This window comes from Penicillium nucicola (genome assembly GCF_028828085.1).
Source record: "Penicillium nucicola strain IBT 29836 chromosome Unknown utg000007l, whole genome shotgun sequence".
In the NCBI taxonomy this organism is placed as follows: Eukaryota; Fungi; Ascomycota; class Eurotiomycetes; order Eurotiales; family Aspergillaceae; genus Penicillium; species Penicillium nucicola.
This window is the reverse complement of record NW_026643131.1, coordinates 24,593-41,114: the sequence shown is the minus strand read 5'-3', so window position 1 is coordinate 41,114 and position 16,522 is coordinate 24,593. Positions and strand designations below refer to the sequence as shown.

Below are 16,522 nucleotides of genomic sequence, written 5' to 3'. Positions count from 1 at the left end.
ATCTGTAATGTAAATCGATACTAGCATGACAAGTGGACCAAGTGGACCACTGGCGAAGTTCTTCAGGAGCCACTGACTGACTGTCATGCACCTGTTCCTCCGTCTCCTCCACACGACCCATCAACCTAATGCACCTCGTCAAAAGAAATCCAGAAATGGCTCCAGCCACCCCCCTTTGCGATCTTGCCGGAGCTGCGCGGGATGTCGGACTTCAGGCTTCCTCAGGGCTATGGTGCACATTCAGCAAGACTGAAAGGACGCTGGCACGAGGTTCAGACACGGGCGATCTTCAATGCCGCCTGTCAACACACATGTCTGGTAGACGCCGTTCAAAGCGCACGCCACACCCATGCAGAGGAGAGCCGAGATATATTCAATGATACAAGTGGATCTCTTGCGTCACGCTTCATGCATGGGTTGCTGTAATCGAGTGATCAGCGAGGGGACAGGCAAACCCCCCCCCCGCGCGAGAAGGAGGCAGGACGAGTCAGGATGGGCCCCGTCGCAAAGCCAATCGATGGACAGTTCGTTCCAAATGTCCGCTTTTGCGAGCGAGGGCGTGTTGGTTGGTTACCCATGCGACGGACAGAGACCACAGGACCCGCAGTTATACATGGCGGACAGTCGCATGTTGTCAGCCAGCCACGACGCGGGCACGGAAGTCTCATACAATACTGGCGCCCCTGGACGCATCCAGGCGCTAAAGTCACAGCTTGCGATGCATCGGGTCAAAACTAACGGTCACTCCGACGACTAGTTGTTCAGCAGAAATGGACGATTTCTGCCTCAGCTGAAGCAGGTGAATGTAATTTCGAGGCATGTGCTGCTGCGGAAGAAAAATGGATCTCGGTGGCCATTCAGCAGAACTTCTGCCCTCCATATCCATTCTCATGCAGGTGGTTTGACAATGATCCACGTTACTATCAAACGAGCTGGGACACGGGATACTCTGTGCAGTCCACCGGCGCCTTCATTCTGCTACCGGGGTCCATCATTGGACGATTATACCTCACCACCGGCCTCGTCCGGGTCCATTCCCTGCAGGCTGGAGGTTTGGATTTGCCCAAAAGATGGATCAATGAACGCATCCATGCTCATGAAAGAGGTCATTGTCCCTTGGCTACCCACACTGGATGCTATAGCGCATTGGGTGATCCAGCTCGTTGCCCGATCCAGCAATGACCAGAGGCGAAAGGGAGATCGTGAAGCCCGCGAGCTGAAGCTCATCCCCACTTGGAGCTAATGAGGACGTCACTTGCAAGCTAATACCAGGTAGATTGAGTCCACTGGTCTCGCAGAGACCAAAAAAGAAGGAAAAACGGAGGGCAGGGGTTTCCACTCAAGTACTGCTACAAAAGCCCCGGAGCTTCCCAATACAAGCTGACAAGTTTATTTTCTTCCACTTTACTCTTTCTGTATCTTAATGTGGTAGTATTGTACACTCTAGAATCCCTTTTCAAACCAGATTGCCGGTTTGTCTCGATTCTTCTGTTGCTTCAAGAGCTGCTGCTCCAAGAACGCCGTCTCGGAAACTCACCCTCCTCCTCGACATACTTCCCCTCTTGTCCACGATACTCACAGTCTGTACGGTACAGTGACTGTTCCTCCTGCCACTACAAAGTCTCATTCTCTTCAACCAACTGCACATTCACACAGAACCATCAAAATGGCCCCTGGTATTCTCTCCCCCGTTCCGGGCAACGTCTCCTCTTCTTTCTATTCAACTAGACCCGTCAACTCTAGACAAGTCTCTGCCATGTCTGGAGTATTTGACAGTGACAGCATTTCCAACGCCGGTATGTCTCGCGGTACATCTCGCCGCGAGTCTATGATGCCGCGGTCATTTTATACTGCCGGCAGCAGTAAGCTTTCCAACATGATCCAGAGCCTTCAACACCAGAGCAGCCGTGAAATGGATCTTGGCGACTCCTCAGTTCTTTTCAACACGGATTACATCTCAATTCGTGATTGGATTGCCGCCGAGCGCATGAGCCATCTCCCCGCAGAGGGAAGCAGCTATGACAAGGTTCTCGCGTGGGCACAGCTATTCGCCGAGAGACTCAACTCCTTTGATGCCGCTATCCGTCAATTCGAGGGTGGCAGTCTGCTCGCTGCTCGACTTGCATTCGGCTACTGCGCCTTGCTTCTCCAGGTATGTTTGCACAAATCCTAATATGTTTACCAGTTTCATACTCACGCCATGATAGTTAGGCAAGGACGATGCTCCGGCCCTGATGGCATCCTTTGGCTTCTTCTACAGCACATCCTCCACCCTCGTGAACCTCCTCGAGCGAACAGAGCTCTTTACCGTCTCCGGAGAGATCAAGGAGCAGCTGGTAGACGCTTTGGCTGACCTAGTCAACTTGGTCGCCAGTGTTTCAACCACCTTCCACAAGTCAATTGATGAGATTGTCGAGCAGTCCATCACAATCAACATCTACGAGAAGTTCAGCACCGAGCTTGAGTCCTTCCGGGGCCGCTGTGCGTCTATCTCTGATGCCATGTGGCGTCACCAGCTTGTGCAAGAGCACAGAGACCCCCAGGATGTCAAGTTGGTGAAGACTATTCGCACTTGGCTCTCACCCGAGGACCGTGTCCTCAGCCACCTCGCTGAGAACACCTCCCATCTCGCCCATGAGCGCGAGGAGATGACCTGTCTCTGGATGAATCCTTATCTAACTCACTTCCTGAAGGGTGACAAACGCACACTTGCCTTCACTGGAGCTCCTGGATCTGGAAAGACTGTCCTTGCTTCCGTCATCGTCGATCGCCTGCAAGACCAGATTGCTGGTGTATCCTATAAGAGCTTGTTCATTCCCATCAACGCTCGCATTCCCGCTGAGACTACTCCTATTGCCATCGCGAAGACCATTCTCTTCCAGCTGTTCGAGAAGCGTATCGGCAACGTCCAGCTGCTGTCCATCCTGCGTGATGCATATGAAACAAGCAAGCGTACCACCAATGAGATTGACTACGAGAACATTCTCTGGAACGCTCTTGAGCACGCCCTTGCCGCTGCCCTTCAACGTGCCAAGGAACTTGTGATTGTCGTCGATGGCATTGACGAGGCCTCGTGCGGCGAGAATGCCTTGCTGCAGAAGCTCACTTCCGCCACCGCAAACGGAACCAATGTCAGGTTGATCACCCTCGGCTCTGAGAAGCCTCAGACCGCCTCTAACCTGATGCATGTTCCCATTGCCGGTGACCGTGTTGCCGACGACATTGCTACTGTCGTCCGCAGCCACTTCACCAACAGCAACCGCAAGGCCGACACCAAGGTCTTCAAGGCCATGAATGAGCTTGAGCAGGAAACCCTTGTTGATCAGATTAGTGAGGCTGCTCGTGGTTCCTTCTTGTGGGCTAAGCTTTGCACCAAGCGTGCTCGCCAGGAGCACAGCCCAGAGAACTTGCGCAAGGTCGTTGATACCCTGGTCAAGGGCAAGCCCACCATTGCCGACTTTGTTCTCCATGCTATCCAGTCTACCGAGGTCACTGAGGATGCCAAGCTCATGTTGGTTTTCCTTGCCACTGCCGATCGTCCGCTTTTGACCCGCGAACTCATCACGCTGGCCTCCATCAACACCGAGAAACAGGTTGTCACCGATTACAAGGTTGACCTTCGCAAAATTCTGAAGCCGCTTAACTCACTTGTATTCCTTCAGGACGGTCAGGTCTACCTGCGTCACGGTCTGATCCGAACCGCCGTTTTGGATGTGTTCACCAAAGGCAAGTTGACTACCACCATCAAGGACCGCCACACTGATCTAGTGACTCGTCTCCTGATCTATATCAAGCACACTGTCACTGAGCAACACGAACCGTCTCTGCTTCCAATGGATAGCCGTGATGTTGCTCCTCGTGTGCGTACCGGGCCTCTGCTGGACTTTGCCATTAGATACTGGCCTCGTCACTTGAAAGAGTCTCCCACCTTCAACAGTGGCGACATTTCCAAGGACTTTGGCAAGATCTTCCCTGCCTCTGTTACCCTCTTGCTTCTCCAGACCACCCTTTGGAACAACTACGCGACTCCCACTCTGGTCTCATACCAGGGCATTGTTAGCAAGATCTGCCACCAGATCTTGGGCCCCAACCATGTGGTGACTCTCCAGTCCATGATCTCGCTTGCCGTCCTGTACCGCGATCTTAACCAGCTCCCCGAGGCTATCAACCTATTTTACCAGATCACGACGATCAGTCGCACTTTGCTCGACGTCAACCATGTCGTGACCCGGGAAATGGCACTCCTCTTCCTCACTCTCACCGAGGATTTGGTTACTGGTACCAAGTCGGAGATCATGACCCAGCGTGAGCAGGTTTTCATTCTGATCATTGAGTGCTACACGGCTTACTACGGAGAGAAGTCCGAGAAGACGATCTCAATGGTCAAGTCTTTGATCGCCCACTACAACGTGACCCAGGAGACTGAGAAGGAGCAGCAGTGGAACATCAAGATTCAAACTCGCACCACCACTGAATACGATGGTGAGGATTCTCGGGAGTGGACTCTTCGTCTCAATGGCCACAAGCAGCAAAATGGCTTCCAGGGCGTTTTCTTCGACCTTGCTGCTGAGTCGGACGAGGTTCTTGACAAGTCGCAGTGGTCCTTCGAGTCCCAGATCAAGCAGGCTGAAAGGTACGTCGCTGAGGGACATTTGGATTGGGCCGAGCGCTTGTACATTGAGATCTGGCAACGCGTCAGCAGCGGTCACTCGGAAGACGAGAAATTGAAGGCTGTTCTGGATTACTCCCGCTTCCTTCAGTCTCAGAAGAGAACCTCCGAGGCCTCCTCCATTCTTTCCAGTGTGTGGGAGGAGCACAAGAACTCCAGTGCGTCTCTCTCCGAGACTTCTACTTCACACTTTGAGCAGATTGCTAAGGTGATGTCAACTGTCGGTCTCTCCGTTGCTGCTTTGAGCATCTTCAAGCGTTGCTCCGAGTACTACCAGCGCACAAACAAGACCCAGTCTTCCTCATACCAGGAGATCCAGAAGAGCATTCAGACTTCTGAGCAGCATGTTCTGAAGCAGGCCAGCTCTTCCTCGTCCCACATCTCCGAGGAGATCTTGGAGCAGATTATCACCGAGGCTTCTTCCTCTTCTAAGATTGACGAGACTTCGATCACCGCGCTTCGCACTCTTCTGAAAGTCTACACTTCCGAGCACCGCTGGAAGGATGCTTCTCAGGCCCTCAAGAAGATCCTGCGTGGTCTCTGGCCCTCTTTGTTCGCTCCTTCCATTCAAGATGTGACCCTGCCCAAGCAGCACGTTGACCAGGCCGTGGACTACGCCAACCAGCTCAGCCGATGCTACCACTTCCGTCGCCGCGTTCCCCGCGAGGAGAGTATTCGCACTCGCGTGTATCGAGCTGTTCGAGTTGCCCGTCCTGTTGAAGACAAGATGAGAACCGATGTCACCACTCAGCTTTTGAACTTCTTTAAGACCTCTTCTCAGCCTGACAAGGACTTCAGCACTCGTCAAGAGATTCTGGATGACTACACCAAGCACTATGGTTCTGACCACCCTACTGTCCTGAAGACTCTCTTCGACTTGGCCGAGGTTGCTCGCCCTCGCCCTATCTTCATCGAGTACTACCAGCGCATCATCTCGATCTTGAACAAGGACTCGCAGGTCTGCAAACCTGAAGCTTTGGAGCCGCTCATCATCGTCGCCACAGAACTCTGGACCCAGAGCCGTTATTCCGAGGCTGTGCCATACTTCAGAGTGCTTTTCGCTACCTTCCTGAACCAGCCCAAGCAGAACCCCAAGTTCCAGGATGTTTCCTTCGTGCAGGACGTCTTCACCCGCTATACTCACTGCCTTCGTATCATCCGTACTGAGTTCACTGATATTCACAAGGTCACCCTTGAGTACCAGTCCAAGTGTAAGGCAGTGTTTGGCGCTACTGCATCAATCACCATCCAGGCTACCTTGACTCTCGCCAAGTTTTGCTCAGAGTCCAAGACCTTTGAAAACGATGCCATCACTCTCTACCAACAGTTGATTGACAGCAAGTCCCAGGAGATTGACATTGATGAGATCACTGCGATCCTTGATGGTATCTTCGAAGAGCAGACCGAGGCTCTGTCCAAGTCTGACTCGATCTCTGCTACCCACCGCGAGGGCGCTACCCGTGTCCTAACCAAGCGTATTCGCAAGGTTCGTGAGACCTACGGCTGGGCCCACGAGGAGTCTCTGTCCAAGCTCAAAGAGGTTGTCGCTTTCCACTCCAAGCACAGCGATATTCAGACTGTCAACACTGAGCTCCATGAGTCCACCAAGCAGATCTTGCAATCTGAGACCTCTTCCCAGCAGCTTGTCTCCGCGGCCACTACCATCGCTGCAAGCTACATTGCGACCAAGCAGGCTCACAAAGTCGTTGAGCTCTCCCAGGAGCTGTATCGTCAGATCATCATGAAGGACACCTCCAAGTCCAAGGAGGTCCAGCTAGATGTCTCATCTAAGGGCCGCCACAGCCTTGGATTTTTGGCTCAGCTGGAACACAGCGTTCGCCAGGGCTCTTCTAGCGTCACTGAGATTCTCGCCACTTTGACCACTCAGTATGCTTACTTTGAGGAGTTCCGCAGCGTGACTAAGAGCAAGAGCAGCTCCTTCCACGAGGTTTCAGTTTCCGCCACTCGCCTTTACCAATTCTTGCTCTCTCACCGTCGCGAGGCTGCTGCCAACCGTGTCTTCGATGACTTTGTGGCCTACTTCATTGCCACGGAAGGCAGGAAGACCAAGGTCACTGACACCGCCCAGGTGAAGGTCTTCCTCCAGACCATGATCGGTTATCTCACCACCCACGAGTCGCACAACTTCGTTCGCTCGGTTGGTATTGCCAGCAACGTCCAAGTTCTCGAGCTTCTCCAAGCCAAGAACTATGACGGCGCCTCCAATCTTGCTCTCGCTGCCTTCCAGTACATCTCGGCCCACGATGTCTTCCGTAGTCCCGAGATTGTGAAGTTCGTGTTCACCCTGGGTGTGTTCATCTCCGGCCACACCATCATCCCCCAGCCCAGCCAGGCCATCCTGAAGAAGCTGCGTGGCGTGTCCGTGATCATCATCCAGGAGGTCCTGCGTGTTCTCGCCGAGCTGAAGATCAACCTGGCCCAGATCAACCTGGACTACCTCAACGTCCTCGTCGGCCTCCTTGGAGAGCAGCAGGACTACAAGAACCTGGTCTGGATCCTCGGCGACCTGTGGAACAGCCGCAACAAGCTGCCTAACTGGTCTTCGATTCTCACTCTCGACCTGGCCCGTCGCTATATCCTCGCCCGCTACATGGCCGGCGACTCTATCAAGGCCGCCCGTCTTGCCGAGGACATCGTGTACAACTGCCGTCGTGTCAACGGTGCACGCCACTCCAGCACCCTGGAGATGTCCACCCTGTTGTCTCAGATATACACTGGTATCGCCCAGCGGTACCAGGGTGAGAAGACCGGCCAGCACATGGCCAACAAGTACTATAAGAAGAGTGCCAGCGTACACGAGAGCCTTCTCCGCATCTTTGTCGATCCTTCCTTGGCCGAGTTTGAAGGTTCCTTGGAGGCCAGCTTCAGCATGGACGGCTCCGCTTACGACCTGAACATTAACGAGTCGATCAGTTCGTTGACCGATGGTGAACAGGTTCGTCAGCACCTCCAGCTTCTCAAGCTCTCCGTGCAGCGTCTGGGTGATTGGCCCAAGGACTACAGCGAGTATGAGAGCCTCAATGCCAGCCTGTACGAGTTATTCGGAGCAGAGCTCAAGGGCTTTGAGGGTGTTGAGAAGTGGAACTTGAAGAACTTTGGTTCCGGCAAGGCTGCTAGCAACGAGGACACTCTTGACCTCAAGGCTATTTCTTGGGAGCTGAACATTGGTCAGCTTCAGGAACCTGAAGAGGAGCTATGATTATGACTTTCATGATTCATCAATCTTTTTGTATTTAATTTGTTCTTTGTATATCCTGTGTTCTGTTTATAGCTTGCGTGTCCCTTTTTTTCTCCTACAAACCAACGGCAATCTGGTTCTTTCAATTTCTTTTCCTCTCCGTAACCCATGTAGCAATTCTCATCCTTCTTCTAATTTTCTTTGAAAAATTTTAAAATTGGAGCGGAACTCTCTCTTCAATAGTTTTGGGCTTCTCGTGATCGGTCGGTTTGGAGTTATTTACATGTTGTCACGGCTATAAGTTAACGTTAGTCCCTCAAAATTCTGCCAAAAGAGTCTCTGTGCTTAGCAGGCTGACGATCGACGTTGACGACTTGCATGATTAGCTACTATGATCATCTATCCGGCTCCCTGTTTATGACTAACTGTTTAATTCATCAATAGTCGATTTTGTTGTTTGACTAGTATAGTCACCGCCACGCAGGCACGGCTTCCCAGTAAAAGAAGCAGACACTGGTTTCCCGTGGCTTATCATGCCCCAGAGCAGAATTTTGGCTGGATTTCGATGCATAAGCAATTGTACAAGCTGCATATTCAAGCCAAACGCTCTGTAGAACCGGTAAGAGGCCCCTGTCAATATGCAGTCAGATATGTAGTCAGATTGACAACACAATGCCAGTAAGCACTAACGTCAAATGCAGGATACACTTCCTGACCTATCCATTTTCCTTCCCTTACATCTCATATGATTGTATCCACATCAAAATCCAGTTATGACTGTAGCATAATCGGATCCCTTTTCTCAATATCCTCACTCCCACTCTGGTCATCGCTGCCACTGTTAATTTCGATTAGGCGCCTAGTCTGGCGGTGTATATTCGAGCAACGAGTGAAGATTTCCCGCTGCCTCAAGGGATGTAGGCAAGTGTTGGATGGTGCATATCGTCCTCAGGAATTTGCTCCATGACTACAAAATGTTGGCCTTCGACTTTATTAACGGACTCTGTATCTTTGGTGTATTGAAGCTAAATAGGTAGATAGATTATGCACCGGGCTGAAAATGGTAGCCAGTCCAACCGCTTTGCTCTGTTTCCAACATTCAGCAATAAGAGTCCGATAATGAATCCAGAACCTCCAGATTAGATCCCGACGGCCATGAAAAAGCCCCCCTTCTCCAATGGATGTCACTTTTTTCAATGAAACATAGACTCACTTGGCTACTTGGATTTATCAGGCCTAACTGGCCGATGGTTAAGAATTCATTGCAATGAAGGGGGACTTGAAGAATGGGGTAATCGGTATAGAGGAGAAGATAGGTGGACACTTGATGTGGGATTGTTGACACGAATCGTTGGTAACGATATTTTAGCAGAGATTAACTCATGCGTTTGTGTTTGTGTTGCCTTGTTGATATTGGTTTTCATATCCACTTTTTTCTAGACGCCGACTGTGATTTTGGTCTTGGTTCTCGTGTAAGAGTGCGTTCACCGTTCACCTTACCATTTGATGTCAGCTTCAAGTTCTACTGTACTCTGGACCAGGATTGGGCGTACGTGATACGACTCCTTGCTTCGAGTGGGGGAAAAACCACCTGCATACTCGTTACTATACTATTAGCGGTCTGGATCATCAACCGGGGTCGTTGCGTTGACTTCGTAAGTGCTAAGCCAGGTCATAATTGCTGAATTGAGTTTCGAATCTCCATTTTCTCTTCATGCATTGATATTTCACCTGTAAAAAACTCTCACCGCTTCACTCAAGCCCTTGTTCCAAACATGAAAGGTGGTCTACCAAAGCAGGGGCTTGTAACAGACTTTGGGCATGAAAGTCGGTCAACCCCGACAGCCGTTAATAGCCATCTGTGATGGACCAATTAAATCCCATCATAATTCATAGTAATGATAAGAGTTCAGAAACATGACCTATTGCTTGGTAGCAGATAAAGAAGTGTTTCTCATACCTAATGATATATAAGTTAAGGAGCACATAGACCGGAAAACGTTTTCATTTCGTTAACATTTTCCTGTACCGCGCGCACATCAGAGCTGTACAATTTCTCACAAATATATCTTGTTGAAATCTACGATGGAGATTAGAAGCAAATTAGATACCAACAATCGTCCCGATGAGTGGATGATTGAACAGGGCATGGCAGGCCACAAACTGCCTATTCTCGACCAAACCGATGGAAAAGAAACCATACACTTGTACCCTCCCCAACCATCAAAGATCATCCAAGACAAGAAGGCAATCCGAGCAGTTGGCGATCGTAATAAACTCTTTGCCCGGGAACGACAAGGTTGGGTGGGGTATGTTCTCTTCTCACTGAACGATTTGCGTAGGAAGATGATGAAACTAACCAAAAGTGATTCCTGCTATGCAACAGTTACGTCGAATGGGAAGATTATCCAGAGAAGAAGGCCAAAGCCCACACGCTCTTGACTTCCCAAACATTTCCACCGTGCCCAGACTTCCAATTTGGACCGATCCCGGGAACCAATCCTGTTCTTCCTGGAGACGATTTCAAGGCATGGCACACTGCCATTGGCGGCGAGATGGCATCAGTTGCCGATGATTCCTGGAGAACTGTTTTGAAAGAGAAGCACCCAGATATGCTGCATCTTTTGCAATTTCCCTACAACGGAGAGCCTCCTAAGCGACTGGTGACCTCGAAGGCAATCACACCAAACTCGCTCCACTTCGTAAGGAACCATGGTGGTATCCCGATCATCGATAGGAACGCATTCGAACTGAAGATGGACGGGTTGGTGAAAACCCCAAAGAAGTACACGTTGGACGACCTCATGGACGAGTCGAGATTCCCCCGTGTGGAGAAGACAATTACGATGCAGTGCTCTGGAACTCGCCGCATTGAGCAAATCTCACTCTATGGTGGCCAAGGTGACGAAGTGCCACAAGCTCCCTGGGCAGAGGGCGCCATCGGCACGGCTCGATATACGGGTATCAGTTTAAAGAAGGTAATCAAAGACTGCGGTGGTCTAGTCAAGAATGCCAAACATCTCGAATTCTATGGCGCTGAGACTTATGTCAAAGATCTTGAAGTGGGCAACTATGTTGTCAGTGTTCCTTGGTCTAAGGTCAAAGCTAATGAGGTTATGCTGGCCTGGGAGATGAATGGTGAGCCGCTCCCTAAGATTCACGGCTATCCGTTGCGAGTGATGGTGATGGGCTATATCGGGGCCCGAAGCGTCAAATGGCTTTATCGCATCAAGGCCATTAAGAATCCCACGCTTGCCCCGGTCCAGTCTAGGGAATATCTGTACTTCAACCAGCAGGTGGGCAAATACAACCTGCGCCCAATCGACGGCATCCAAATCCAAGAAATGCCGGTCAGCTCGGCAATCATGTCTCCATGGACTAAACAAGTGATCTTCCACAACGGCAAGATTCACTGTAAGGGCTGGGCTTACTCTGGTGGTGGCCGATGGCCCGAACGTGTGGAGCTATCCGCCGACGGGGGCTTCAATTGGTATGCGGTACCGGAGGAGCAACTGTCTAAGAAAGGTAAATGGACATGGCGAACATGGGAGATTGATCTCCCATGTGATGTGGAAGGTTGGGTCGAAATAGTCTGCAGGTGCTGGGATAACTCGCTCAACACACAACCGCTGAACGTACGTGCCGCATGGAACTGGGGTCTTCACGTTACATCCTCGGCCCATCGCATTAAGGTATATAGTGTCAACAAGAGTCGAGAACTCACCAAGAAGCGCATCGAGAAGTTCGAGAAGATGGATATTCCTTTGGCCCCTCTCACTCGTTATGATGCAGTTCCAGGCCTGTCTGATAAGGAATTGGATCAGTACTGGAAGGCCCATCCCCGTGATGTTGATGAGTGATGTTTGCTGCAATAGAGCAATTTTAAATCGCCTATTAGATCGGATTCGAAGTGAGGCTTTAGGTACTGCAGGAATATCAATTTGAAAACCAGCGGAGCTCTAAGTGACTTGCTTCTTGGTAAACATTACGCAAGAACTAAATCTGATCAATCAATCTATTTAACCAGAAATAAGATAGCAAGAGGAAGGGGAGCTCGATATGGGAGTATGTTATTTGAAAGCGCCAAATGGTCTTCTCTCGATCTTTGTTAGTGTCTTCCGATACGTAAGTTAACTTAACCTACCCAACGCAGTCAATGTTGAGTCAGGCGATCATTTGATGAAAGGTTTCTCAACAAAACGTATTTGGCAGCGTCTTCTGAAGAAAAGCAAAAATAAGCTCTTTCATTATAGTGAGGAAGACTGCATCCAGGGTGGCAGTGAAGACTACTGGAGTCGGAGTTAGGGTCAACTGACATTGTAGAGGGTACGTATGGCCATGATCTCTAACAGCTTCAGATAGAAACCAGCCATGCTCCTGATAGTATGAAACACAACTGTGACGCGGTGAATACCATGTCTGCACTATCCAGTAGGTTCAAAGTTGCTTTCAAAAAATATTAAGATGACCCAAGGTAGCGTCGGTGGGAATAGAAAAGCTTCGAAGAATTTCTGGTCTTCTATGAAGACGGTCTAACCAGCTAAAAGGCACTAGAAACATCGTAAGTATATATACAAAGGTATCATTGATAGGCATCATCCTGATGCGGAAGATTATCGATAATCATTCGTGTTAAAAGGCTACGATGCAAGTAGGAATGATGACCGGTACGACCGTACAATATTGATAATCTAACAATAGATTACCGAGGTGTTTAAGTCTGGAGATTCTCATTTGTATGAGAACCTCCTTATATACCAGAAAACCCTGCCTCAAGCTAGTCCTAATTAGGTTTCCCAGGTGATGAATCACTGCGGTTGCCGTCATGGCTCATTCATGGCATAAACCATGGCCGGCCACCATAAATCTCAACAATTCGTATGTCGTCGCCCTAAGACCACACACGATACTATTACTTCGCAGCACGAACTGTTTCCTGGTAAAATCATTAGCGGGGAAATGTCCATATCATAGATGGCAGAGGCTATAGTGTCATTACCTATTTTACTTCATGGCGCTTGCTTACGATTGTTTAATCGCTTCCACTTCAATCTCAATTTTCATTGCGGGAAATGCTAGCTGGGGCACAGCGATAGCAGTCCAAATAGGTCGATGGCCCGGGATACGCTCCTTGAGCTTGTTGACGGTCAGATCATATGAAGCGTCGATACCAACATGGTAGCTGCGGATTGAATAAACGTCTTCCCAGCCGCGAAGACCCGAGGCTTGTAGCACCCTGTCCACATTCTGGAAAGCGAGATCCACTTGGCCAGGAATATCGTCGGGATTCAGAGCGCCGGACTGCTCCCAACCTCCTTGTCCGGAACATTTGACAAAGTTCCCTAAAACAACTGCCTGGGAATAATGGCATAAGTCGCTATGTTTCTGACCCGCGCCCTGTTCGTTGATATAATTCAGAGAAGACATTATTATTGCGAGGCGGAATTGTTCCTGGCGGAGCTTGATTGAAGGAAACAAAAATCAAAAAAAGAAGTTTCAAGATTGGTAAGAATAAGTTAGCTACTTGCCGATGGCGGAATTGGTTTTATATGTCATAGCGGAGCGCCACTTATGGAGGTGCCTGGAGGTGGTTCTCCACCGTCTCCATTTTGTTGAGATTTATGGTGGCCGGCCATGGTTTATGCCATGAATGAGCCATGACGGCAACCGCAGTGATTCATCACCTGGGAAATCTAATTAGGACTAGCTTAAGGCAGAGTTTTCTGGTATATAAGGAGGTTCTCCTACAAATGAGAATCTCCAGACTTAAACACCTCGGTAATCTATTGTTAGATTATCTATATTGTACGGTCGTACCGGTCATCATTCCTACTTGCATCGTAGCCTTTTAACACGAATGATTATCGAAGGAATCACGCGCAAAGACAACGGGTACGGGTGAGTAGTATATATTTCTTGGATCACTGCATTGGAATTGGTATTTGGCAATCAAATCAAAAAATACCATTTCGATGGAACGACAGTGCCCATCTCTCTGATTAGCTCAAGGGACAATACGACCGTAAAAGAGAACTACCATACTGTACTTGTATTGAATGAGAACCCTGACTGGCCCGGACAGGATGCGTGGAGTAGTTATTTGGGGGTGGAGATGCCGTTGGAGGTGGTTGGAGAAGGATGAAGTGGAGACACGGGATCTTGTTGAAGTTACTACTGTGCAATTTGCTAGCTAGAATCGGCACGAATCAAATATCCCGCGCACACATAGCTTCAAATATCTTTGGAACTCGAAAAAGAATTATGGTGTTATCACTTCTATATCGAGCATTTGAGAATGATTCCATGATACCAAAGCTAGTATTAGTTCTCAATCTATTCTCTGTCTTTGGGTAGTTGACAACAATCGCTTATGATAAAGTTGAAAGATTTATGCATATAGTCCACTATGGCGCCTCCCAAACACTTGGGCATTAATTCCGCTCTTGTCATCCTTTTCTCTGTAAGAACAAGCCAGCTACCTTGATAGAAGTCAGTTTAATATCGTAAAGTTGGAGAGGATAGTCTCGCTAGACGAGTGTACAGCTTCCACTGGGAGAGGTATCGAGCGACGACTGCAATATGAAGTTGCCAACATACTCCGGGGTATTTGAATCCATTCCAGTGCTCTTCCAGCGCCCAGCCAGTCCTGCGGTGATATGTGTGGGAGTGAAGGATGGAGCGATAGCCTTCACAGCAACGCCGTATTTCCGCGCCGCAACTTGAGATCCACGCGGAAGGCCCACCACTACGTGTTTTGAAGCAATATATACGGAGACCCCGGTACCTCCAAAGTATCCTGATATCACAGAGACCAAGACTATAGATCTTGGGCCGATATCGTTGGAAGTCGAGGATCTCATATAATGCATACTAAGCCTGATTGCTAGAGGTCGAGGAACGAAAGAGTCAATCTTATAATCTTAATTGAGGAATGGAAGATTCACTGTTCAAGGTTCCTCTCACATTGACATCCAATCCTTAGCAGCTCCTTTGCTCTCCAGTAAATCTCCATCCTCGTCAACACTGTCCATATCAAGGAATTTTTGGACTCCATAATGCCAGCATTTGCTACCACAATATGCACAACACCAGGTGTGGAGGGTATATTTATACAAGTGCTTCATATCTTCCCAATGGGTGATATCGACCGGGACAAAAAGGGCCCGTGATGAATGAGGAAAAGACTCGACTAGGAGTCTGGCATCTCTTTCGAGCACATGGAGATCTCCAATGACCACATTTGCACCGTTCTCGTTGAAAATGCGGGCGGTGGCGGCGCCTAACCACCTGCGCCGCCGGTGACGATGACCATTCGAGAAGCGTCATTTTTCAGCGTTTGGGGGTCAAATTGAACTTTTTGCATGTTTGGCGATTACAATAATAGCAAAGGTGACTGCTACTTGTGATGCTGAGCTTGATATGTTCACGAGATCTCGTAAGAGATTTATACCGGTCACTGCCTTTGCTTCATCGGGGTTGACCTAACTCCCCCGAGGACCCGTGCAACTGGTCCTAAATTAATTTTTGACCTCGATGCTACATGATCGAAATGAGAGCAATTTATCGATCAATCAACTAATCAATCAAAGTTCAATTGATCTGTTGCAGCCTAAATAGTATCGTAATGGCTATTCAGCCGCTTCATCCAGAGGAAGCAAAAAACTTATCCGTACGCCTGATAATGCCAATACAAAAGGAAATGAGCTGGTCCTCGCAAGGAGAGAGAGATTACCAGTTCTACAAATAAACCAAATGCAATACTGGTGCAGGAGGCAGCCAGGAGCAAAGAAAGTACCCAGATGCACCATTTGCCATTCCACAACCCATTCCTCTCAACTTCCCCACCTCAAATCCTACATTAGCAAGATCAAACCCCCGTTCTCAATTATTACTCTAGCCTTGATTTCTAATATACTTGTTTCTCCTCATAGCACTGGGCCAATTTGGGATTGTATAATCGAATAACGAGTTGAGGGACGTACTGTAGTCTCTCCGCCCTCGACCGTCCTCGCAAGCAGTGAAGAGTGCCCAGCGTCTTCGGGACTCTACTCCCTGACCTCTCAGTCTTCTATTATGTCATCGAAATCAAGCTCAGCGTATTGGAACTAAGCAAGGAGGCCGGTCTAGTGTATGGAATTAGCCACATAGCGGGTGACCAGCGGGTCTGATACGATCAGATCGTGTTGTTAGTACCTTTTAACCCGGCTCCACGGAGCGAGTTCGAAAGTCGCTCACGGAGATCACTGTACATCTCACATTAAAGCAAATGTGTTTCGGAGTTTAAGAACCCTCTCCGTTGAGGCATCAGTTAGTCTCCGATCCTTCGATCTTAAACAAGACGTGTGGCAGTCTAAGGCACCTGGCTCAAGATTGAGGATCTTGGTTTCGAGAGGCATTCGTTCTAACGCATTACCTTCTTGTTCAGCAGATCAACTAAGCGCTTTGTGGGCTAAGAAGTCCTCTCGCCCCCCACTGCCTATTCCAGTGGTCCTGGATTCGTTCCCGGACCGTACGCTTGGCGGCTCTCTCGCCGGTCGCTGCTCGCGTTCGAGCGCCGCGCACTTTGCGCTACTATCAGCAGCTTCGTTGCCCACTTCGACAGACTTTATTTACGATTTTTATGAATACTCTAGATTAGAGCAAGGAACGGGTTT

At 49.3% G+C, this 16,522-nt stretch overlaps 4 protein-coding genes across 4 annotated transcripts; 3 read left to right on the top strand and 1 right to left on the bottom strand.

The window, feature by feature from the left end:
• Positions 1-535: 535 nt before the first annotated feature.
• Positions 536-757, top strand: N7511_007062 (uncharacterized protein; the record flags this gene model as incomplete). The annotated part of the gene is made up of 1 exon (XM_057129439.1): positions 536-757. One exon carries the CDS (start codon positions 536-538, stop codon positions 755-757), a length of 222 nt encoding a protein of 73 aa, XP_056982507.1.
• Positions 758-1,666: 909 nt separating this feature from the next.
• Positions 1,667-7,889, top strand: N7511_007061 (NACHT domain protein; the record flags this gene model as incomplete). The annotated part of the gene is made up of 2 exons (XM_057129438.1): positions 1,667-2,152; positions 2,208-7,889. The coding sequence occupies 2 exons, from the start codon at positions 1,667-1,669 to the stop codon at positions 7,887-7,889; spliced, it is 6,168 nt and encodes a 2,055-aa protein (XP_056982506.1).
• A 2,064-nt stretch (positions 7,890-9,953) lies between these two features.
• On the top strand, positions 9,954-11,728 carry N7511_007060 (sulfite oxidase; the record flags this gene model as incomplete). Its single annotated transcript, XM_057129437.1, has 2 exons — positions 9,954-10,177; positions 10,255-11,728. 2 exons carry the CDS (start codon positions 9,954-9,956, stop codon positions 11,726-11,728), a joined length of 1,698 nt encoding a protein of 565 aa, XP_056982505.1.
• A 1,162-nt stretch (positions 11,729-12,890) lies between these two features.
• On the bottom strand, positions 12,891-13,295 carry N7511_007059 (uncharacterized protein; the record flags this gene model as incomplete). The annotated part of the gene is made up of 1 exon (XM_057129436.1): positions 12,891-13,295. The coding sequence occupies one exon, from the start codon at positions 13,293-13,295 to the stop codon at positions 12,891-12,893; it is 405 nt and encodes a 134-aa protein (XP_056982504.1).
• Between the last annotated feature and the right edge of the window lie 3,227 nt (positions 13,296-16,522).